Genomic DNA, 24,131 nt, shown 5'->3' with positions numbered 1-24,131 from the left:
ATTCGCCAAGATAGTGACTCCTGCAGAGGAAGTATGGCGGAAACTATTAGATCCTGGGGTCAGTGCTCCACCAGTGCCTCTACTAAGTGTGACTTTGGATGAGTTATTTAATCTAAGTTACTTAATCTCATCTGTCAATTGGGAATAATATCTACCTTGCAGGAGTCTTATAAGGAATATATATACGTATGTATAAATGTGTATATATATGTGTCTATATTCACCTATATATGACATCCACACGTGTATGTATGTGTATATATATGTACCTATGTGTATATTCATATGACATCCACACTCAGCGGGCACTCAGGAGATGTTTATTATTATGACTAACTCACAGGCATGCTGTGAGGACTTAATAACAGACTATACAAGCTCTATACTTCATAAGTTGTATACATCTGGACAGCCATTATAATTTTTCTGGGGCTGCCCAGGTCTGCAAAGCCTGACCCTCCTCCTGCCTCTGAGGGGTGTGACAAGGGTGCATGTGAGCCAGAGAATAGACGGTAGGGAAGAGTGGCCAGAGCTCTTCTCCACAGCAAGAGCCTCTTCTGATGGCTGGAATCAGAGTTCGGCCGAGAGAGCCCCGGCTGGTGCAGAGGGTGTGGCTCCCACAGCGAGCATCCTCCGCTCTGCACCCTTGCGCGGCTGCTGCTCTGGCTGGCGACTAAAGCAAGCCCTGCTCTGAAACCCGGACGATGTACATAACGCACCGGGCCCTTTCCTGTGCTGGGGCGGGAGAACGGGGAGGAGTCCTGCTGGCGTCACAGGACTTGGCAACCAGCATGCCATCGATAAGGTTCTCAGGAAACACAGCTTCCTCCCTTTGACGGGTGTGGAGGGACCCCGAGAGCAAAGGTAGGGGTCAGCAATCTCTGCAAGGGGTTGGTTCTCACCCCTGACAAGGGACTATGAGAACCTTCCTGTCAGGATGAGGCAACAAGACCCCATGGCCATCAAGTCAGCAGAGTACAGAGCACGAGATAAACAAGTGCAAAGCTGTTTGAGGCTTGCAGTTCTGGCCACAGGCCCACCCGTCAGGCCCTTTCCTCTGGGGGCCAGCCAGCACAATCTCAGCTGTCATATAGGACATGCACATCTTGCTTAAGTGGGTTATCAAACTCACTGAGCTTGCGTTTGATTCCTGGCTTTGTTTGGATATTATGTGAAAATTACGTTTTCATCGATTATTAACCAAACTTACTTTTCTACCTTGATTACTCACGTTCTGCTTTTTTGCTATAGAACGCATTTTTGAAAAATGTACAAGGCCCTGAGGACCCAGGGAGGTGTGGTTTAGGTAAAGAAGCCACATGACAAGGTCAGTTCCTGAAGCAGAGAGCTATGCCTCATGAACTGGCAGAGGCAGGGAGGGGCAGAGCCATTACCCTCCAAAAAGGTGGAGGCCTAGCAGGTGACGTACAAGGAGACCACTCTGGATGTGCCTCAGAATTCAAACTGCCTTAATAGGCCTTAGAATAAAATCAAAGGCCTCTGTGAACTGGCCCCTACCGGATTCTTCCCACTCTTCAGCCACATTTGCCATTCTGCTCTTCAAACACACTTACGTTGTTGTGGCCCCAGGGCCTTTGCATTTACTGTTTTTCCTTTTTTTCATGCTCTTACATTTGCAATTCAGTAGTTTTTAGTATATTCATAAAATTGTACAACCATCATTACAGTCAATCTTAGAACTTTTTAATCCTCCCAAAAAGGAACCCTATACCAATTAGTGGTCACTCCCCCAATCCCCAGCCCTATACAATGACTAACCTACTTTGTCTCTGTGGATTTCCCTATTGTGGGTATTTCATATAAATGGAATCATACAACACATGACTGATTTCTTTCACTTAGCAAAATGTTTTTGAGGTTCATCCATCTGGTAGATTATATAAGTATTTCATTTTTATGGCTGAATAATATTCCATTTTACGGATATATCCGATTTTATTTATTTATTAGCTGATGGACATTTGGTTTGTCTCCATTTTTAGCTATTATGAAAAATGCTTGTTATTGAACATTCACATACAAGTTTTTGTGTGGACATATATTTTCATTTCTCTTTGTTATATACCTAGGAGTGGAATTGCTGGGCCATACAATAACTGTATGTTTAACTTTTTTTTTTTTTTTTTTTGCGGTATGTGGGCTTCTCACTGCCGTGGTCTTTCCCGCCACGGAGCACAGGCTCCGGACGCGCAGGCCCAGCAGCCACGGCTCACAGGCCTAGCCGCTCCGCGGCCTGTGGGATCTTCCTGGACCGGGGCACGAACCCGCGCCCCCTGCATCGGCAGGCGGACTCCCAACCATTGTGCCACCAGGGAAGCCCTGTTTAACTTTTTGATGAACTGTTATTCCAAAGTGGCTGTACCATTTTACTGAGAATTTCAATTCCTCCATATCCTCACCAACATTTGTTATTGCCCATCTTTTTTATTAAAACCATTCTAGGGATATAAAATTATATCTCATTTTAATCATTTATGATAAATGATAAATCATTCATTTAATGAATTTATCATTTGTTATTCATGATAAACCACTTGAATTTGCATTTCCCTAATTACTACTGATGCTGGGCATCCTTTCATGTGCTCATTGACCCCCATATATATTCTTTGAAGAAATGTCTATTTAAATATTCTGCCCACTTAAAAAAATTAGTTGTCAATACTACTCAGCCATAAAAAAGAATTGAAATTTTGCCATTTACAGCAACATGGATGGACGTGGAGGGTATTATGCTAAGTGAAATAAGTCAGACAGAGAAAGAAAAATACTGTATGATACCACTTATGTGGAATCTAAAAAAATACAACAAACTAGTGAATATAACAAAAGAAGAAGCCGACTCACAGATATAGAGAAGAAACTAGTGGTTACCAGTTCGGGGGGAGGTGGGGAGGGGCAAGATAGGAGTAGGGGATTAAGAGGTACAAACTATTATGTATAAAATAATCTATAAGGATATATTGTACAACACAGGGAATATAGCCAATATTTTATGATAACTATAAATGGAGTACAATCTTTAAAAATTGTGAACACTCTGTTGTATACCTGTAACATATAATACTGTACATCAACCTCACTTCAATTAAAAAATTTTTAAATTAGTTGTTTTTTTTATTGAGTTATAAGAGTTCTTCGAAGATATATTATAGAAACAAGTCCCTTATCATATATGTGCTTTGCAAATATTTCCTCCCATTCTGGGGGTTGTCTTTTCACTTTCTTGATGGCATTGTTCACCTATGAACCCCACCTGCTCCTCTTTGAGTTTGAACCACCTCACCTGGCCCTTTATTATTCTTTTCGTTTTGGGTGCATTAGTCCTGTCTGAACTATTGGACTTTGACCCTTCTGGGGTCAAAAATCAAGTCTGGTGCTCCTGTGTCCTATCTACAATTGAATACAGGGGCCACCCAATGTGGGGTCTTGTGCAACCCATGCCCCAATTTTACCTTCCAGGGAGAGACTTGTGGACCCGCAGTTTGCGAAGCAGCACATCAGAAATATTGGGCATGACATCCAGGCCACTCTTTGACTCTTCTTCCTCAATAGCTGGGGAGAGTTCAGAAGGGGGCCCTGAAAAAAAAAAGTGTTTAATTTATAAAATGTAATACTCTTGGCAATTTGCTTCAGGGGGTAAGGAATAGCTTTAACATTTATTGGAACCTGGTTATATGCCAGGGGCTTTATAATTGTTATTTTATCCCCACAATGACCCAATGAGCTAGACCTTAATCATCCCATTTTTCAGGTGGGTAAACTAAGACTCAGCAAGATTAATAACTTGCTTAAGGTTACAGAACTGGTAAATAGTATAGGCTTCAAATAATTCTATCTGCTCTAAGTTCTATGTTCTTCCCATTGCTCTCCATGGTACCAAGCAGGCTCTTGTGTCTGGGGTCTGAGGTTGGTTTCTGGCAACTGGAAAATTGTTGGCTCTTTGGCTATAAAGTTTGGAAAAGTCCCCTCTCTTTGGCAGGCTTCTCAAGAGGCCTGCTGCCCAACTATTCTTCCTCAGATGAATTCAGAAGTTCTATCATCTGTGTCCTACTTAGAAATCAGCATCTGGTTCCACATCCCCATAGATAGGAGTAGAAACAGGGTTTTTCCAGAGTAAAGCTAAGGTCATTAGATCTTTTACAGATCTCAGAAATAGATGCCTCCTCGTCAACAGAACCAATAAATAGCCTTTTTTTTTTTTTTAATCTCCTAAACCTGTCGTGGGTTTGTGCTCTGAAGGCAGAAAGAACAAACCAAGTACTCTCTTTCCCACTAATTTTTCTCCTGCTTGAAGACAGCTCTTGTACCTCTCCAAAGCTTCCCTTCTCTGGGTTGTAGCCCGATTTTCCCAACTGTTCACTGCGGCCTCTAGATGCCACCCCCTGACTGCACACATTCTGGTTGTTGCTGTCCCAGAAGCCCAGATGTGCTCTAACAAGCTCTTAGCTCAGGAACACAGTGGCAAGTGGTCTTGGCATTGACATCAGTTATTCATTTAGCACTGACTTGCTGTGCCCTACACTATGGGCTCACAGCACATTTAGGATTAAAAGCCTTGAATCTCTTTTACTTGAACAAAATCAGGTATCTTTGTCCAATACAACGGTTATTTTCCATTTGCACGCAGGACTTTTAGTTATCCATGTTTTGCCGTCTTTCATGGGTTTGACCCAACAGATTTCCAGAACTGTAGTCCAGGCCAGAGATCAGGACTACGGGCAAGGTTGTGGTAGCCATCTAAATGGAGCTAAGATTGGGAGTCATGTGAATTAGAAGCCTCCTCAAGGGAGACCATGCAGAGAGAAGAGGAGGTATAGTTTGGCTCCAGGTAAACAACGTTTAAATACTTTGAGCTTCCTGATAACTGAACAGTGTTCATGAGTTTCCTGGTACTCAAGGAATCCAGCAAAGTCTGGAGGACCATCTGTCAGAGTCAGGGCAGTCAGCGATCCTTCTTTGGATATGAGATTCGACTCATATCAGGTAGCTAGTTCTCTTAGTTACCTGTCACCTCTTGGGTTCTGTCCTGACACTTACTGCTGTCTAACGTTTCCATGTGACAGATGGCAAACCTTGTGGTGCCTCTGGTCACACTCTACCTTTATGTATTCCCCACTGCACCCAGCAGAGAGATAATGAAGCAGTGGGCTCCTGAGAAATCTATGATTGACATAACCGTATGAGGTCTAATAATCACAGGGAAGTCATACGAGGGGCTTTTGCCTAGAAAAGTCCACTAGGTAGAACCCCACTCCCCAAAAAGGGATGGGTTTCTAGCCCTGCTAAAATGGCTGTCTTAAGAGTGATCCCAGGATTTCCCTGGTGGTGCAGTGGTTAAGAATCCGCCTGCCAATGCAGGGGACATTGGTTCGATCCCTGGTCCGGGAAGATCCCACATGCCGTGGAGCAACTAAGCCCATGTGCCACAACTACTGAGCCTGCGCTCTGGAGCCAGTGAACCACAACTACTGAGCCCTCATGCCACAACTACTGAAGTCCACGTGCCTACAGCCCATGCTCTGCAACAAGAGAAGCCACTGCAATGAGAAGCCCACGCACCACAACGAAGAGTAGCCCCTACTCGCCACAACTAGAGAGAGCCCGCTCGCAGCAACGAAGACCCAACGCAGCCAAAAATAAATAAGTAAATAAAAATTATAAATAAATAAATAAATAAATAGAGTGATCCCAGAACCTGCCACCCTCCTGATCTCAACCAAATTAACAACAATAACAACAACAAAAAATTTAAAGTCAACTAAAAATAGACCAGCAACTCTCAAGTACAGGAAAAGGCAATAATCTTTAAAAATAATGGCCAGATGATCAGGTGCCTGGGGTCGTTCCAAAAGATTGTGTTGCTGCTAAAAGACTGAGCAGTGTTTTTACTGTCCCTCTGTCCCCTCCTAGTCACAGTCACATGTTCACTTGTTTTTACTTTAATCTGTTGGTTTTGTGAGCTGAGAGCATTTCTGTACACTAAGTAGAAGGGAGGTAGGGGTTCCCATGATAGAGATTTTGGACCAGCCCAGTACTTTGGTTTTCTCCATGTCCTGAGGGTTAGATCTGGAAACGCTGGTGCTTCCCATGCAGAATACTGTACTTCGTTCAGCTGAACGATTAGCTTTTCTTTCAGTCAGTATATTCCGTTAGAAAAGTTTTAAGGTTAAATTTTGTATGTAAAAATTAGCTGGACATTTGATCAGGGATTTTTATACAAACATTAGGTAAATGTACGCTTTTCACCCTTGGGTATACGTCTCTTCTCTGTAATCACATAAGCATCTTAAGCCGTTCTTTCATCTTTTAAGCCACTGAATGAAAATCACGATACAAACTGTTTTACCAATAATTGTGGTACTGAAATTGTCACAAATCTTTTTTCCCTGCTTTGGTTTTTTGGTGATCTTTTATTTTGCTTTGTTTTTGTGTGTTTGTTAGCTATGTGCTGTCTAAACAGTTTTATTTTTACTTTAAAAAAAGATCACCTTCAGCTATTTCTTGACCTCTGACTTGCAGTTTACATGTTTTGTCAAGACATTTTCCATCTCCATGATACCAAAACAAAGTAAAAGAAACAAAACAAAATGGTATGGAGGAAGAGAAAGTTTAATTATCTATCTGGCTGCAAGTAGAAAAGTAGCTGCTTACTGGAATCCTTCAGTAGGATCGTTTTGTCACCTTTTTTAAAGAAATGAAGTGCACCTACCAAATTAAAACAAAGCTGATTTTTTAGCACTTACGAGAATAGCTAAAAGGTATGATTTGCCTTATTGAATTGATATTGGTATGTCTGACCTTAAGCAGTACGTTGAAACTGCATACCTTTCTATAATCAAATTATTTGATGAAGGTAGAAGATTCTACATTGGAACAGAGAATACTTGGGAATGAAGGTAAAAATTTAGCTGCTATTTGCTTGTTTATTCTCCTCTTGCTTAGTTTGCAAAGAAACTGTGGCCTTAGAATTTTCTTTTTGATGCAAAAATTTTGAAATTGAGAAAGTGCATCTTCTGGCACACAAAATTCTTCCATGGGCAGAACTTTACTTTCATGTTTTTGTTTTGCACAATAAACTCAATAGGCAGGGGTTATGTTTTTGATAAGTTAACTATGAAAGCTTTTTATTTTTATTATAAAAATGTAACAATTTAACCCGGGGGGTGGGGTGGGGAGATTGTATTTTGTACTCTTGTCTGAACCCCATGGGTTCCTTTTGTTAATAAAATGATTACACTGATAAAAAAAAAAAAAAAAAAAATAATGGCCAGAGAAAAACAGAACTTACTAGAAATAAATGTAGAGCTCCCACCCTTGATAACCCTTTCTTCCTCCCTCAAAGAATCAGTACTGAGAGGAAGATGTGAGAGGAAACGTTGTGGCAAACTTTTGTAGTCACTTTTGTGACTACAGAGCCGGGAGAGAAGTGGACCGAGGGGTGGGCAGGCAGCTGCAGAGGCGATTCAGAAAGTTTCTCCAGAGTAGAAGGATATCCATCCCACCGTAAGAACACTCCAACAAGACAAAAAACTGCCTGTGCTGCTATTTGCTTTTCGTACTGAGGAGGAGGGGAGAGGAGAAGCAGAATGACAGCATAGTATTCTACCAGAGCTGATGATCCCAAACAACACAGAGGGACTTACCAGAAAGGAAAGTAAGAGAAAACAAATAAAACAATCCCTTCTGATAGAGTGAGTGACAGGAGACACATAGAAAGCCCCAACTGAAGCTGTCACAACCCCTACCCCCATCCTGCACTTCTGAGAAATAGCAGAGTGGCCAAACTCTTTGGATTTTGTCTATCTTTTCCTTCCTTTATCTGGCAGGGGAGTGAGAGTGGCTGCTGGGAATAGTTGGGTTAAGTGTGGAAAATAAACACCTGGGCAGATTGTCCCTATAATTCTACCCTGAACTGGTGAAATAATCCATGCCCCACTACTGCCCACCCAAGGGAATAAGATATGCCCCCACTTCAGTGGAATAAATTCAAGTGTTAGACTATTAACAAAGTTATAGAAAAAGAGCAGAAACCAACCCACAACACCACTATCCACAGCACCAGCTGAACTTCCTCTTTTCCCCACCACCCAAGCAGTGACAACGCAGACACAAAATACCCAGTCCTCAACTAAGAGCTGCCAGGAGGACAGAGATCTCAGAAAAGGTAGGAAAAAGTCAGTGAAAATTGACCTACACAATATATCTAGGTCAAGAGAAAATCCAGGTAGAAATGTCCATATCAAAAAAAAAATTAAATGAAAACAAATGGCATGGCAACTACACAAAAATAGTATAGTCAAAAGAGGAAGGAAAGAGGAGAGGAAGGTATAAAGGAAAGAAGAAAAGAAACATGCTGGAGACAGATGTCAGAATAGAAACATAGATGCAAGAAACACATAAAATGCATTTTTTGTGCAAAATGTATACCACAAATGTCTTGACTCAAGGAGAAATTAGAACCTGAAAAAATGAAAATAGGAATCAGAGGTGAGATGAGAGGATCGCACAAAATGGAAGAAGATTACAATTTAAGGAAATAAACTGAAGACCAAAATAACAAAATGAAGCAAAAAATTCTAAAAATATAGAGCTAACCAATATGTTGGAAATATGCAGGAGTAAAACAGATAGAGCCTCAAGCTGAATTAGTGGGGGAGATTGAGATGAGCACAAGGAAGTAAAGAAGGAAAGAAAGACTAAAGTATTGAGAGGTAGAGTAATGGACCTACAGTGGAGACACTGAGGAGAAATTTACAGATTATGGTGGCTCTGAAGTAGTGAAAAAACAAAAGGAACAAAGAACACATTCAAAGACATAAGAGAAGAAAAAATTTCCTCCACTGAGAGAAAAGCTGAACTTGCAGACTGAAAAAGCACACCAAGAAAAAAAAATATATATATATATATATACATATATATAAAACCTTACTCTTTTCTATGCATGTATATATACCTTATATAGATCCATAGCTATATATGAACATAAAAATGCTTCTCCAACTACCCTCATAGAAAGAGTAAGTAACCTACAGGGAAAGGTAAGGGTTGAGAGGTGCTGGAAATAAGCTGGTCTCAGACTTCTCTACAACACTGAATACAGCGTAACATCTACAAAGCTCTGGGGAAAAGAGTGATCCAGAATTTATAACCATCTAAGCTGTCCTTCAAGAATAAGAACATTTTCAAACATGCTAGAATTCAAGGAAAATACACCTCTAAGCCCTTCTAGGAAAACTATTGGATGATGAAATCCAGCTAAACAAGACATAAATCAAAATCTTAAGCTTGGGAATTGTGAGCCACAGTAAAGGGACTGGTGGTGAATATTAAATTCACTTACATATAAGCTTAAAGCTAAACAACTATGGAAATTATGGTTATAGAATGGAATGTAAATGTTACAACCTTGAGAGTATAAAAAGAATAACTTATCATTTGTATAGGTGGAGATGGAAAGGTTAGGAAGAAATATGAAAGTGGGAAGAAATACTGCCATTCTCATCTTTCCCTGCAATAATCCAAACTTGAAATATGTAATATAAAAACGAACCTCAATGACTCCAAACCCTTAATGCATTTCATAATATCTATTTTAAAACTTTTTAAAACTAACCTCTTTTTTTTTTTTGGAGGAAGCAATTACCAAAATTCAGCAAGCCCTACAGTTTCACTTCACTTTAATTCAAGTTCAATTAAATTTTCATACTTTTTATTAAAAAAAAGTATATGGAGCAATCTATAATCTCCCTCACTCCTTCTGTATTTGTGGGAAAGGGGATGTTTGATGTAAGCGATTTTTACTTTCTTCTTTGTATTTTTCACTGTTAGTTGAATTTTTTGAAAATCGACGAGCTATTTTTAATAAAAACAGTAAAATTATTTTAAAAATATCTGCCTATACCACCTCATTCCAATGAAAGCTTTTGTTTCTGGCAATCTCCAGGACTTGGAAAAGTAACTTTGGGGGCTTCTGGTTAAAGATGTGCTGAGGTCCAGGACGATCCCCCAAAAGGTCAAAGATATTTGACCTGGGGATCAACTCTCTTCTGATCTATTTTCTCAGGGAGGCCTTCTCCTTGCCTGAGACCTGAGGGCCCTGAGCCCCAGACTGGGGTGTCTGGAAGGACTGCCTCAGCCCACACCTCTCCCAACGTCCAGGTCCAGATATCCAGCCACGTCCTAGACATTACCCTCTGGATCAGGATAACAAAAACCACTTCAACAGTCACCATTGATCAAACATAAGCTTGCATTAGATGCACTTTCTCATTTACTCCTTAGAATAGCCTTGCAGAGCAAATATTGCTAAGCTCAGTTTCTGGGGATGCTGCGAACTAGGAAACCAAAGCTCAGCAAAGTTAAGTAGATTCCCCAGGATCCCAGCTAGATACTGGTAGTGCCAGGATGCAAAGCCAGTTCTGTCAGACTGCGACATCCAGGCTTCTTCCCACAGGCATTCAGATGTCCAAACCCAAACGCGTTGTCTTTCTCCTTAAGGGAGCTCCTTCTTCTGTGCTCCCCACCCTGATTAATAGCACCATCACCCCCTTGGCCATGCAGATGCACACCTGTTGGTCTTTCTGGTCTCCCTCTCCACCCCATCCCCTCATCAAGTCCTGCCAAGCTGACCTCCAAATGGCTCTCAAACCTATCCTCCCCACGTTCCCTCCTGTCCATCTCAGTCTACAGTCCCATCACCTCTCACCAGGCTGCTTCCATACCCTCTTACCTAGTCTCCCCACCTCTAGCCTCAGCTTTCATAAACTGTCCAGAAGAATTATTCTCAGACTCAGCTTTGATCCTCATGCTTCCTTACCTACAGGCTTCTCTGGCTTTGCAAGGGGTGCTAAAGGAAGTTCAAACTCATTAATTAGACCTCAAAGACTTTACCTTCTCTGATTCCCACCTCCACTCCACCCTTGCTGCCCATCTCTTTGGGACACATGGCTCACACTTGGTTCACCTGGGATTCCTTATGTTCCTGGAACATGCCAAGTGCTAGAAGATGCCTGAGTGCCTTTGCTCCTGCTATTCCCTCTGCTTGGGATTCCCTTCTCTTCCTCAGCTCAAAGCTGCTCCTCCAAGGATCCTGCCCTGACTCATTCACCCCTACTGAGCTGGCTGCGTATTCCTCTGTGTTCCTAGGTACTTTATGGTCTTAAAGTCTTGACACAATGTATTGTAATGACATTGTCTACCCTTGTATTTCCTCTCCTACAAGGTGAGGGTGAGCTCATTAATTTATTCAATATTTATTTAGTGCTTACTACGCTCCAGGCAATGAGCATGGAGCTAGGCATATAATGCTGAGCAAAACAGATATGTCACTGTCCTCTGGGAGCTTGTTACCTGGCAGGACAGATTAATTAGAGAAATACCCAAATGTTACTTTTCATGCTGTGATAGATTTTATAAGGGAGAAGCATCTGGAGCGTGCTGGAAAAGTCTTCCCTAGGAAGGTGACATTTGAGAAGATATCTAGAGACTGAATGGGAGTTCATTAGGCAAAGAGGAAGAGAGGAAGAACATTGCAGGTAGAGGGAACAGCATGAGCCAAGCCTAAGAAGGAGGAGGAACGAGTTGCTGAAGGAAGACCAAGACGTTGAGAGGGAGGAGGAGAGTGGTCCTAGAAGATGCTGGGGAGGTGAGCAGGGTTAATCGCACAGGGCCTCTTAAGCTCTACTAAGGACTCTAGTGCTCATTTTGAGAGGAGAATGAAGCCTCTGAAGAGGCTGAACCAGATTTGCATTTCAGAGATTCCTCTCGCTGCCTGCGGATGGTGGATTGAACTGGGTGAGGAGGTCAGGAGTGCAAGCAGAGGGATGGGACAGGAGGTTGTTGAGGGAGCCAAGGGACTGGTAATGACGGCAGGGCCTGAGTCTCCTTCACCTCTGCACCCCCAACATGCAGCCCAGGAACTGGTCCACAGTCAGCCTCATGTCTTTGGCTTGAAATGACCTGCAGATGATCAAGACCCAAACATCCTTCAAAGGGTCCCTGTGAAGAGAACTGGTTGGCTTGTTGGAAAGACCAGATACAACAGGGAAGAGAGTCTCCAAGTCCTCAGAAACCGAAGGAGAGCCAAAGTTCTTAAGACTCCAGAATGTTCTAGATTTTCCCCATCTCCCAAAGGAACAGCCAATGAGCTCATACGCACTGTTGTATTTAGAACCTGTTAAGGGGGCCAGACTCTCTAGCTCCCAGGGGGGGTTTACAATACCTTTGGTCCCAGGTACAGGCGGGGACGAGGCTCTTTGTTGGAGCTTTCAGAATGTAGGAAAAGGAAGTCACAACTCTGCTGATCAAGCACATGTGGTTGCCCGCCACATCTCCAGACTGCCCTATGTACTGTGGAGCACAGAGTACAATGTCCCACTTAGCTGGCAAGAAAGAATTCTACAACCTTGGTGACAGGAATTAAAATGTATGACAGGTTCCTGCTGGAATAAAGACCAGTATCGCATAAAAACATTACATCAGCTCAGTGAGGTAGGTACTATTCTTACCCCCATTTTATAGATGAGCAAACAAGGCATCTAGAGCATAAGAAACTTGCCTGAGGCTATGCAGCTGGTAAGTGGGAAAGCTTGAGCTTTTAACCACTCAGATTCTAGAAATGAGAGAAAAGTGGGAGGGAGGGTACCTTTACTGAACACCTTCCATGGTTAATTTTTTACAATTTAGTGTTTATAGGAATCAAACTCATTTACCTGGTAATTTTATTTCTAAGATCCATCTTGTTCCCTGTTGGTATTAGATAGTGAGGTGTTGCTGTAGTAGTGGATGTCTACATTGTTATAATTTTTTGTAAGTTAACTTGGCAGTATGCATATATATTTAAATATAAATACCTTTTGATCAAGCAATTCTACTTCTAAGATACTATCCCATGGAAAAACTCATGCATTTCTATAAAGATATATCATGGAGAATGTTCATTATAACATCGTTTATAGTAGAGAAAGAATACAAACAACCTAAATAGTAATCAATAAGAGAAAGGTCAAACAATTTATATAGTTCCTCATACCACAGAATGCTACAAAGCAGTATTAAATTTTATTAAAAAACTAAAAGCTCCATATGCACTAAATGAGAAACTTTCTAATATTGTTATGTAAGAAAGACAATGTGACAGAGACAACTGGTCATCCACCAAAATCTGCCCTCCTCAGCTTCCATGTGAAAGGAGTTTAACATGGACATATGGCCAGCAGCCCAGCTAGTGACAACATTCCCCAGTATCCCTTGCTGCTAGGTATTGCCATGCCACATCATCACCAATGAACTGGGAGCTAAAAAGAGATATGCAACTCCCAGTTTACTTAAAAAAAAAAAAAAAAGCCTGCTCTGAACTTCCATTGTTTCACCTTCCTACAAACTGGAACACAGATTTACCCATGATCCAGCTTCAACCATGTAGACAAGTGTAATACCTCAGGGGATGGCAAAATGACAACAGAGAAGAAACCAGGGTCTCCAAATGATCACATGGAGCAGAGCCACCTGTAACCCGACAGCTCACCTTAGAATTGTTACTTAAGCATGAAACAATCTTCTCTCTCCTATAGGTTAGCAAACTTTGGGGCCTCATGTCAAAGCAACTTAGATTTTATCTTAATTAAAGCAGGAAGGTTGCAGAATACTTTAAAAGAGTTACTTACATAGAAAATTTGGTAGTAAATATAAAAGAAAGTACACCATGACCACATGCATTTTATTGCAGGACCATAAGGGTTTATTTCTATATATGGAAAATTATTAATTAATATATTAAATGATATAATTTATATGATTCTTTAAATAGATATGCAAAACAAATTGACAAAATTCAACATGAATCTTAAAACTCGGAAGAGAAGAATATATTTCCTTAAAATAATGAAAAATAAAAATATAAAATAATACATGAAATAATATATTTTTATATTTTATATATTTTATCTTTCTACATATTATATGTTCTTCTATTTAGTGATAATATAAATATGAAATAATAATAAAAAGTTAAAATAGTGCATCTATTTAATAATTAGGTACAACATGGTCCTTGAAAGAAAAACACACAAAAAATTCAATTAAAAACAGAAAAAAGGCAAGAGTTCTCCTTATCACCATTGTCATATTAGAGAATGTTGCCAAAATAATAAACCATATACAGATATACAAGAGAAAGACACATACACATGCACAAGCACACAACTAAGACAAATAGTGAATTTGATAAAATAAAATAACAGATTGTGAATGTGAAAAAATGAGGTATTTTGCAAAGTGGTCAAGAGCCTTTGGATTTAGACACATCTGGGTTCCAATCCTGGCTTTAGCAGTTAATTACCATCTCCCTGAATCAATTTCCTCATCTGCAAAATGGGTATAATAAGACCCACCCCTCAGGGTTGTTGTAAGCATTAAGCGAAATATTGTCAAATGCTTAGCATGGGTCCTGGTACATAGTAATCACCCTAGTTATCATAACCATGCTACTTAACCACTATTGTAATCACTACCATTTGTTAACAGTAATATTTATTATACAAGAAACATGTATAATACCAAGCAGCATTCATCTATGACACTAATTATCAGTTAGGAAAATCTAATGAAAAAAGTCTTCATAAATAAGCAAAAATATAAATCATGTAGAATTTGTCTCTATAAGAGATATGGAAGACCTTTACAAAGATCCTTAAATCTAGTACAGGAAAAAGAAAGGAATACTTAAATTAATAGAGGGACAAACCACGTGCCTGAATGAGAACTAAATGTTTGCAAACTAAATAACTGAAAAATCTATGAACTGTAAAACAAACAAAACTAGGACAGTTCTGAATCCAGTGTGTAGCCTTAGAGCAATCACAATTAAAATGTTGTATAAGATGACATAAATTTCACTTAAAGAATAGGTAGGTGAGAGGCAAAACTGGAAAAGACCTGGAATCCATAAATCTTAGGTTACAGTTAAGAGCTTTCTGAAGTGTCCTAGTCCAATAGGGAACAGAGGCCCACAGAGGCTGAGGAACATATTTAAAGACACTGGACACCGTTAAGTGGTGTCTGGCCATGAACTCCAATCTCCTGAATTCTTGTCCAGTTGCTCTACTAATTTGCACTGAATCTTTGTATCTAGAATATAATGAATACTCTGAAAAAGAAGAGCAATGGGGGAGAAGTAACCCACTGCACACTAGAACATATTATAAGGCAGCAGTAGTTAAAATGGTACAATACTGATCAGAATAAAACAGAATCAAGGGCCCAGAACCAGTCTTTGCTATACATTAAAAAAAAGATGCAGTGTATGATTATCTAAGCCACAATGTAATAAGAAATATAAACAATATTAAAATATTATTGAGGTAACAGAATCTTAAGTCTTCAAATACCTATATCTTAAAACAAATTTCAGAGGTATTAGCAAAATAAATATAAATAAATCAAACTGTAGATAAACTACCAGAAAATAGATTTGCTATCCCAATTAAGGAGAAGTAATATTTTTATAATGATTTAAATAATAGAAGATTTTCAAAGGAAAAGATAGGCTAAAATTACTGTATAAAAACTTTATGATCTCTCTAAAATAATACAAAATTTGTTCAAAGGCAAATAAAAAAGAAAAATGAAAAAGTATTGACAAAAAATACAGCCAAAGAACGGTTACTATCTATAAGGTCTACATGTATGACCAACAAAAAACCCAAGACCCAATGAACACATGAGTAAAGAAATAAATAGTTAATTCACCCATTAAGAAAAAAATGTTTTAAAATTTTAAGTTTAAGCAAATTAATTGAAGTAATAATGGAACGGTATTTCGCACTACTACTACTAATAGTAGTAATTGTTATTTTGGATCATCTTGTTCTCATTACATTCTGGCCAATAAGGAGCAAAAGCAAAGCAAAGCAAAGTCTAGTGCAGGTAGTGTTTAGTGAGAAGACCCCTCACTCAGTCTACAGGGAGCATCACCCATTGGAGGCAATAAGGTAAATGCAAATATTCCTACAAATATTCCTACACTTTGACCCCGTGACTCTCAAGCCTGAGAATTTATCCCAAGAGAGTAACTTAGAGGAAGAAAGAAAAAAACCTACAAGTACAAAGTTGTTTATAGTAGTGCTGTTAATCATAGTTAAAAGAACTGTAAACATCTGAAATATCCAACAATAGATACATCAATACAAAAGGAAACTATGCACCCATTAAATGATAAATATGAGGACAAGTCAAACTATAATGGAATTAGTCGTGAAATAAGTATTTTAAAAGTAGAAACAGGAGACTTCCCTGGTGGCACAGTGGATAAGAATTCGCCTGCCAATGGAAGGGACACAGGTTCGATTCTTGGACTGGGAAGACCCCACACATCGCAGAGCAACTAAGCCTGTGCGCCGCAACTACTGAGCCTCAGAGCCACAACTACTGAAGCCCACGCGCCCAGAGCCTGTGCTCCGCAGCCACCGCAGTGAGAAGCCCGTGCACCGCAACAAAGAGTAGCCCCCGCTCACCACAACTAGAAAAAGCCCACGCACAGCAAACGAAAACCCAACGTAGCCAAAAATAAATAAAATTAAATCTTAAAAAAAAAAGTAGAAACAGGGAGTTACATCTACACCACCAAATCAATTGTGAAAAAATTATAAATAAGGGTAAATACTGGAAAGAGTAAAAACTTGCTTTTTCAGAATTTATGGGGTTGCGGGTGAAATTTTAAGATAAATTTTTTCCTAGGGTTTTAAATCTGCTTTAATAAACAAGTTCGAAATTAAAAGTAGAGAAGTATATCATATTTTCCCAAAGATTTCATCTAAAGATGAATAATTTTTTTTAATTAGTACTTTAAAAAATTGTTGGAGAGTCAGGCGTGTAAGCCAGCCGGAGCGGCAGCGCTGGTAGCAGCGACCCGGAAGGGAGCGCGAGGCGACGCCGGCTGCGGGGACCCGGTGACAGTGCGAGAAGTACTAGATTTTACAAGCTTGCACCATGCGTGAGTATAAGCTAGTCGTTCTTGGCTCAGGAGGAGCTGGAAAATCTGCTCTGACTGTACAATTTGTTCAAGGAATTTTTGTTGAAAAATATGATCCTACGATAGAAGATTCTTATAGAAAGCAAGTTGAAGTAATGCACAACAGTGTATGTTTGAAATCTTGGATACTGCAGGAACGGAACAATTTACAGCAATGAGGGATTTGTACGTGAAAAACGGACAAGGCTTTGCGTTAGTTTATTCCATCAGATCACAGTCCATATTTAATGATTTACAAGATCTGAGAGAACAGATTCTTCAAGTTAAAGACGCTGATGATGCTCCAATGATTCTGGTTGGTAATAAGTGTGACTTGGAAGATGAAAGAGTTGTAGGAAAGGAACAAGGTCAAAATTTAGCAAGACAATGGAACAACAGTGCGTTCTTAGAATCCTCTGTAAAATCAAAAATAAATGTTAATGAGATCTTTTATGACCTAGTGTGGCAAATTAACAGAAAAACTCCAGTGCCTGGGAAGGCCCACAAAAAGTCGTCATGTCAGCTGCTTTATTATACTAAATGCATTGTAGCTCTGAGCCAGGTCTGAAGAACTATTGCCCAATTCAACAGTGCCAGCATTCCAACTTTATTAAACCTACCAACATCTTAAATGGACTTTCTGTGGTGGTACCCTTTAAGGGGCGGATGAAAGCTACTACATCAGTTTGCACATTCTAATCACTTTCCAGGATCACAAGAGAGATTTTTACTTATATAATAGTCCTAGAGTATGCAGCTGGTAAAACCAGAGGCTACAATCCAGTATTACTGTTAAGAGACATTTTTCATCCACCAATGTTGTACATGTATGAAAATGGTGTACTGTATACTTTAACACGCCCCATACTTTATATTGGAGAGTACAATAATGTAAATCCTAAAAGCACCACTATTATTTTAGCATAATAGAAGAGAGTCCAAAGAGCTCCTATATAGAGTACTCCAGATAACTTCACTTCTTTGATACTTGTAGCTTATTGAATTTTTAAAACATAAATTCAAGGTCATTACCATTATATTGTACAGATAAGCGTTTTAACACAGCGATATAGTTTTTTAATTTTTAAAAATCTGTGGAGACAGTGATCTTGTCTTTAAGATATGATAGTCCTGGGCTTCCCTGGTGGCGCAGTGGTTGAGAGTCCGCCTGCTGATGCAGGGGACATGGGTTCGTGCCCCGGTCCGGGAAGATCCCACATGCTGCGGAGCGGCTGGGCCCGTGAGCCATGGCCGCTGAGCCTGCACGTCCAGAGCCTGTGCTCCACAACTGGAGAGGCCACAACAGTGAGAGGCCCACGTACCGCAAAAAAAAAAAAACAAAAAAAGATATGATAGTTCTTTCAGTATAATGTCTTAAAGACGTTGCCTTTAATATCTGTTGGGAAGGAAATGTCCAGACTTTTCAAATCTTTTATTATGTTTCCTTTTTTGTTTACATAGGGAACAATGTTTATAGTTGTGTGTACAGTGGGGGGTCTACAACAAGAAGTGTATATTTTCAAACAATCTTTTAATGATTTAACAATTTTTGTAGTTCATTTTCAGGCTCTGCAGCTGTAGATTCTCACTGTGAATCCCCTGCTTGCTCATGCATAAGTGTATTTGCAATACCAAATATACAGGTTTAGTATTTTTGCCTGTTAGTGATTGTTTCACTTGTGTAACGTTTTGGTTGAGATGTTAAATGGTGGATGAGTACTGTGGATGTGAATGTGGGAAGAAATTTTAATCATGTGTAATTGGTCACAAGGCCTAAGTTGCAGTAACTATTGCTGTTTTATTTAACGATGCCTTGTTGCTTTGTATGCACTAACATTTGGGTGTAAACACTGTGTGTCTATCCAACAGGGAGCCACAGTATTTAAATTGACCAATCTAATGTTACAACTCCTTTTGAGGTGGCCAAACGTAAACTAAAAGCCTTAATTAAAGTGGTACAATTTTGCATAACTTAGCATCAGTAGTTCAATAACTTTGGATTGCCAAAAAAAAAAAAATAATTGTTGGATGTTTTACTTCTGGGAATCTTCTTGTCAATGTTGAATAGGTAGGTGTTAGTTACTATATTTCAGACTAGGGGCTTCCAACATGGTTGGTGGCACCCTGGACACAGCCACAGAACAATCCTTAAGCAGAAGGTTTCTATGCTGAGAATGACCACGAGTAGCGTGAGCCATCGGGAGAAGTGAGTCAGGAGATGGGAGCTGGGGTGGAGGTGAGGCAAGAGACCCCAAGTTTTACTTTCTGAAGGCGAGTCTGGCAAGTGGGTGGGTGGGGCCTTGCAGCCACCAGGAGGGAAGGGCTGGGGTCTGGACTTTGTAGTGACAGCAGATTAGAAAGCAAGAGATGACTCTGATGTCTCAAAAAGAGGAACTGTTCTATCTGGGTGGCTTCCTGGGTGTGAGAGGAACAGGAAAAGGAAGCATCAGAAGTTCAGGCCTGGGTCACCCTTCCAGACCCACTAGGTGCTAACAAGGCTCAGGGAGGGCTGGAGGGGTCCAGAAGCGGGGCTGGTTGGAAGAAGACAAGTTTAGAGGTTTTCTGAGTGGGCAGGAAACGCCATCTGATTCACTTATTCAACCATTTGCAAATATTTACTGAGGGCCTGCTCTGCGTCTGGCCCACACTCGCCACTGGGATGGACAAAGGCCCTGACAGGATGTGCAGTGTTTACACATTCACCTTCTTTGATCTGGAGAAAATGAATCTATCCCCAGCCTGAGGAGAGCATCTCTCCGATCCCACCTACCTTTTTCCTGCTCAGCCGCTTCACTAAGGTCTGGAAGCTTGAGCCCCACTAAGTTCTGATTTCTTAGCAGGATGTGCTCCTTTTTAGGAAAAGAAAGACAACGTTTCAGATGGTGACCTCAGGCTGGACTCTTCCCTTGGTTCTATGGCTCTGTGACCCCTCAGCCTCACGGGGCAGCACTTGGGGCAGGGATAGTCACGACATCTGAGGGGCACCAGGAAGACCGCTCCTCTCCCAGCCTGTAAAGGTGCTAGAAACCCCACCATCAGTGCCCCATTCCTTGGGTCAGGAATGGTCCTTCGCATGGCCGGCTTTTTAAATAAGCCTGTGAGCCTCAGGGTGAGGGAGCTGCCAGCCACATGGTGGCTGAAGGCTGGAGGACAAACAGAAGCAGAGCCCAGGGCTCTGGGGATAGGACGGTCCCCTGGGTGCGTATGGAGCCGCCAAAGATGGAAACAATGTTTGTGATCTCATGGCTGTGCTCTGAGCTGCCTGGAGCTTCCGGCCTTGTTATTCTGGGCAGTGAGTGCCCACTCTCAGGACTTGTGGCCTCCCCTGCCCCCAGTTCCTCAGTGGCCTGTGATAGCACCTCTTGAGTTGTTAAACTCTCCAGACGAATGAGGCCTGCAGATTGCCGTCCCAAGGCTGCAGGCCAATAGCCACTGCTGCCTGGGGCTTCGGCCAGCAGAGCCGAGGAGAGATGGGGATGCTGACGGCAGGTATGTGGCACAGGTAGGCTCACACCTGTTCTAAGTCCAAGACCGGCGCTCCCAAGTGGAAATGCCACACAGAGCTCCTTGGGCCTGTGACCTGTGCTTCTAAGGGGATTTTCAGTGTCCCGGTAGCAAAGGCCACTTGGACGGTTTTCCTCCCCGGTGAAGGAGAGGAAAGGGCCAGCAGAGGGAGCTCTGGCCCAGATGGAAGTCATGCACCAGGGCCCTTGACCTGTTTCCTTAACCAGAGGCCCACAACCAAGCGGCTCTCAGCACCCTGGCTTGGGCTGGAGGTGTGGTCAGACGCAGGGCAGTGGTTAGTGGGATGGGGCCTCCAGGTTCTCTGTGGTTTTCTTTGCTGCAGAGGGGAACTGGCAGGGGTCTGGGGGTGGTCTGTTGCCTGGCCTGGCCTCTGCTGCCCAGAAGCACGTGAAGGCAAATGCCTGTCTGGCCTCCTTGGTGTCACCTTCCCCAGGGGTCTGGGGCTGCGGCCCAGCAGGGGCGGCCCTTGCAGGCCTGTGCTGACCCGCTAGTTAGTGAGGTCTTCCTGGCTAGGTGGGCTTTTCCGTGTATAATGTTTTTAACCTCAGCAGCCAGGCCCCAGCTCCCCCGGAGCCTCCAATGCAGAAGGCTTCTGTGCAGGACAGTGGCCATGGTTGGAACGCGTTCCTGCTAGTGCAGACCCCCAGCCCCGCACTTGCTCTTGACCGCTGTCAAGTGCCTCATTTCCTTCCCTGTCCCACGGCCCCTCTGTAGGGGAGCCAGGAGGGCCTCGTCCAACTCCAGCTGTGCAGGCGCCAGGCCCCCCCCCACTGTGGAGTCCCGGCTGCCTTGGCCTGTGGCCTGGGTTGGCCCTCTGGGGAAGTGGAGCTTGGGTAAGGATTTCTTTGTCCTGTTAAACTCTTCTCTTCCTCACACCCTGGGCTCTCTCCCCCTGCATCTCTGGATGACCCCCAGTCATTCCATGAATAGGGCAGTAGCCCCATGAGAGACAGCTGTGCCTGGTTTGATGGCCAATGACAGTTAGGGACATCAGGGGTGTTAGAAGAAATTCACCACAGGGGGAGCAGCCCCTCATGGCCATGTTTGGATGGATTTGAGGCCCTTTGTTAACAGGTATCAGGAAGGAAAGCTTGGGGGGCAAGACAGAGGGAAAAGCCATTCCATCCTTGCCCCATCCTAGGCATGACAAGGTGCTCCATCAAAGGCTTCTTGTTCGTGAGCCACCAGCTCCAGTTAGAGAGGAAAACACAGCCCAGGACTCAGGGCCCACGTGTCCTTCCATATACCCACCTTCCCCTTGAAATGTGGCAGCTCTACACCAGCTGACCTCACCCGAGTGAGCAGGGTAGAGGCACGAAAGGTGATATTTATGAAGGACATGCTGCCCAGTGGGCTGGTTTTTGGGGTGGGGAGGTTCAGGGTTCCACAAGGCCCACGTCTGGGCCACAGCTGCCCCACCCCAGGCCCAGGTCAGCCCGGCCCAGAGGCCCTCAGCCCAGGTTGGGGACCTGGACGCACACCCTGCCCAGTGGGACCCCAGGAACCCACCTCACGGAGTTTGGTCAGTTTCTGCATCCGCACTGGCTGCACTTGTATCTGAAAGTCTTTAAGTCCAGGAGCCTTGGCCAGCTTGCTGCCAGCTTTGCCTGAAAGACGCTTCTCTTCCTCTGCCAGCGGCACCTTGGCAAGCACTTTCTGAAGCCGGGGGCCGGGTTCTTCGGGACTGCTGTCCCAGGAGACATCCCGCAGCAGGGGCGGCCGGGACACAGGGGGCCACAGCTCAGCTTTGGAGCCAACCTTGGACCCTGTGGGCTCTCCGACTGTACTTTTCCCCTGGGGGGACTGGGGAGCCGCCCCTCCAGAGCCCTGGGTTGGGCTTCTGGGCAGAGGGTTGCCCTCCTTGGCTGTCTTCAGAAGCGGCTTCCCTAGCTCGCTCTCAACAGGGCCAGGCTGGGGGCTGTTCAGGGCCATTTTCCCACCACTGCCTGTGCCAGAAGCTGGGCCCTTGGGTATGGCCTCTGGGCGATGGAGGGGATCAAAGTTTTCCTTTTGTTCTATTGCAATTTCTTTGGACTTCTCAACTGTGGGAGAGCGAGGAGTCAGCCTGCCCTGAGACACTTTCCTCTGGTCATTCTGCTTGCGGTCAGCTAGCCCTTTGAGGACATTCTGAAAGAGACAAGGTAGAGCTGGGACCCCGGGGGCAGGTTGGAGGGGAGAAGGGTGGATTCACCTCTGCTGTGGGGTCTCTAACCCCATGGACCCTGCTAAGGGACCCGCACATGTGTGTGCGCGTGCACGTGCACACACGTGTATGTGTGTACGTGTGTGTGTGTGTGTGTGTGTGTGTGTGTAGGGGTGGGGAGGTGTTGGAGAGGTATGGGCTAGGTAGAAAGGGAGGACTTCTCAGTCACATCTGAGCCGGCAAAGGGGACCTACAAACAAGACTGAGGTTTGTAAAACAGACAGGATAAGGGGACCTGCCATTCAAAACCTGCCAAGAACTTCCCAAGGGCTAGGCGCTGCAGAGGACAGTGGAATGGAGTGCAGCCACAAGCTTCGGCTTTGACTCTGTTGCCCCAGATTCTAGTCCTAGCTCTGCCTGGCAAGGCCCTTAACTCTTAGGGATTCAGATTTCCCATCAGGTTTGCGAACTCCCTGAAATTATATACAAATGTATATGTGTGTTTGTGTGTTGTATGTATTTTTCTGGGAAGAGAGTCCATAGCTTTCAACAATGTCTCAGAGCGTTCTATGATCCAAAAGAGGTTACAGATCACTGAATAAGGGGGTTCTTGCAAAGCTGATAGCTTGCTGTTCAGAAGTTCCAAGATTCTGTGCTCTTCTTTCATTTCCCAAGGGAAAGCTGCTTTGTGAGGTGCAGGTTCGTGTGTCTGTCTGGGTATTTGTGTGGCTGTCTTGTGTGTGTGCTGAAACTCTACCAGAGGACTCTATCCCAGACCCAGTTCTAGATGAGATTATATTCTATGCTGCCCTGACACCACCTTGAGCAGGTGGTTCTAAGCAGGTGTGGGGCTCTTCGTTTGCTCGTCAGCAGAGATGAAGTTTTCCAGGCTGCCCCCAGGTAGAGTCCCAGCTAGGGGCTGGAGCTTTCCTGCAATTTTCACTAGAGCTGACGGGGGCAGCCGTCTTCCCTGGCTGTTGCTGGGCCCAGTGGTCCCCCCGGCCTCTGGCAGCAGCCTGACTGGGAATGTAGGACTATGGGCAGGACCACCATGGAGGTCATCCCCACTGAATCCCACAGCCTCACCCCCTCCACCTCAGGCTTCCAGTCACCGTAGGGCAGAGGAACCTTCTAGCTTCCTCAGCCTTGACCTTCCACTCACGCACACCCACTGGCAGGCTGCCCAGGGCCAGCCTAGGCTTCTGGGACACCGTGTCTCCCACACTCAAATCATCCAAACTGGGCAGACCTCAAACTCACAGGCTCGCCAAGGGGAGGTGAAGAGACTTCGGCCGCATCCCCCTTCTGCTGGAGAAAGTAAACACGAGTCAGTCAGCAACGTGAAGAGGCTGAACCTCCTCTTGAAACGCCCTCAAGGAGACCCTTACAGTGGTGTCGATGTCTCCCCCACCCAGCACCCTCGCCTCCAGC

General features: G+C 43.3%; 1 protein-coding gene and 1 pseudogene across 19 annotated transcripts in view; one reads left to right on the top strand and one right to left on the bottom strand.

Moving 5' to 3' along the window:
* IRAG1 (inositol 1,4,5-triphosphate receptor associated 1) overlaps positions 1–24,131 on the bottom strand; it is a 164,449-nt gene that overhangs the window by 34,243 nt on the left and 106,075 nt on the right. For 12 of the 18 annotated variants that reach the window (XR_003434539.1, XR_003434537.1, XR_003434538.1 and 9 more), the window contains 4 exons: positions 23,961–24,008; positions 22,067–22,684; positions 19,803–19,881; positions 3,477–3,600 (listed from right to left, as the gene is read on the bottom strand). Coding sequence is in view for 14 of the 18 variants with exons in the window: in XM_027115394.1 (XP_026971195.1) it covers positions 3,477–3,600; positions 19,803–19,881; positions 22,067–22,684; positions 23,961–24,008 (869 nt within the window). In the remaining 4 variants the exon portion in view is untranslated. The remainder of the gene's footprint in view (positions 1–3,476; positions 3,601–19,802; positions 19,882–22,066; positions 22,685–23,960; positions 24,009–24,131) is intronic. The other 6 variants (XM_027115387.1, XM_027115390.1, XM_027115398.1 and 3 more) reach the window with 1 other exon arrangement.
* Positions 16,953–17,818, top strand: LOC113625007 (ras-related protein Rap-1b pseudogene; annotated as a pseudogene). Its single transcript, XR_003434540.1, has one exon. The product of XR_003434540.1 is annotated as a ras-related protein Rap-1b pseudogene (transcript).

Source organism: Aethalodelphis obliquidens, unplaced genomic scaffold, assembly GCF_003676395.1.
Source record: "Aethalodelphis obliquidens isolate GAN/ISIS:26980383/991018 unplaced genomic scaffold, ASM367639v1 scaffold14, whole genome shotgun sequence".
Taxonomy (NCBI): domain Eukaryota; kingdom Metazoa; phylum Chordata; class Mammalia; order Artiodactyla; family Delphinidae; genus Aethalodelphis; species Aethalodelphis obliquidens.
Note: the sequence above shows the minus strand (reverse complement) of the source record. Positions and strands in the feature narration are given on the sequence as shown.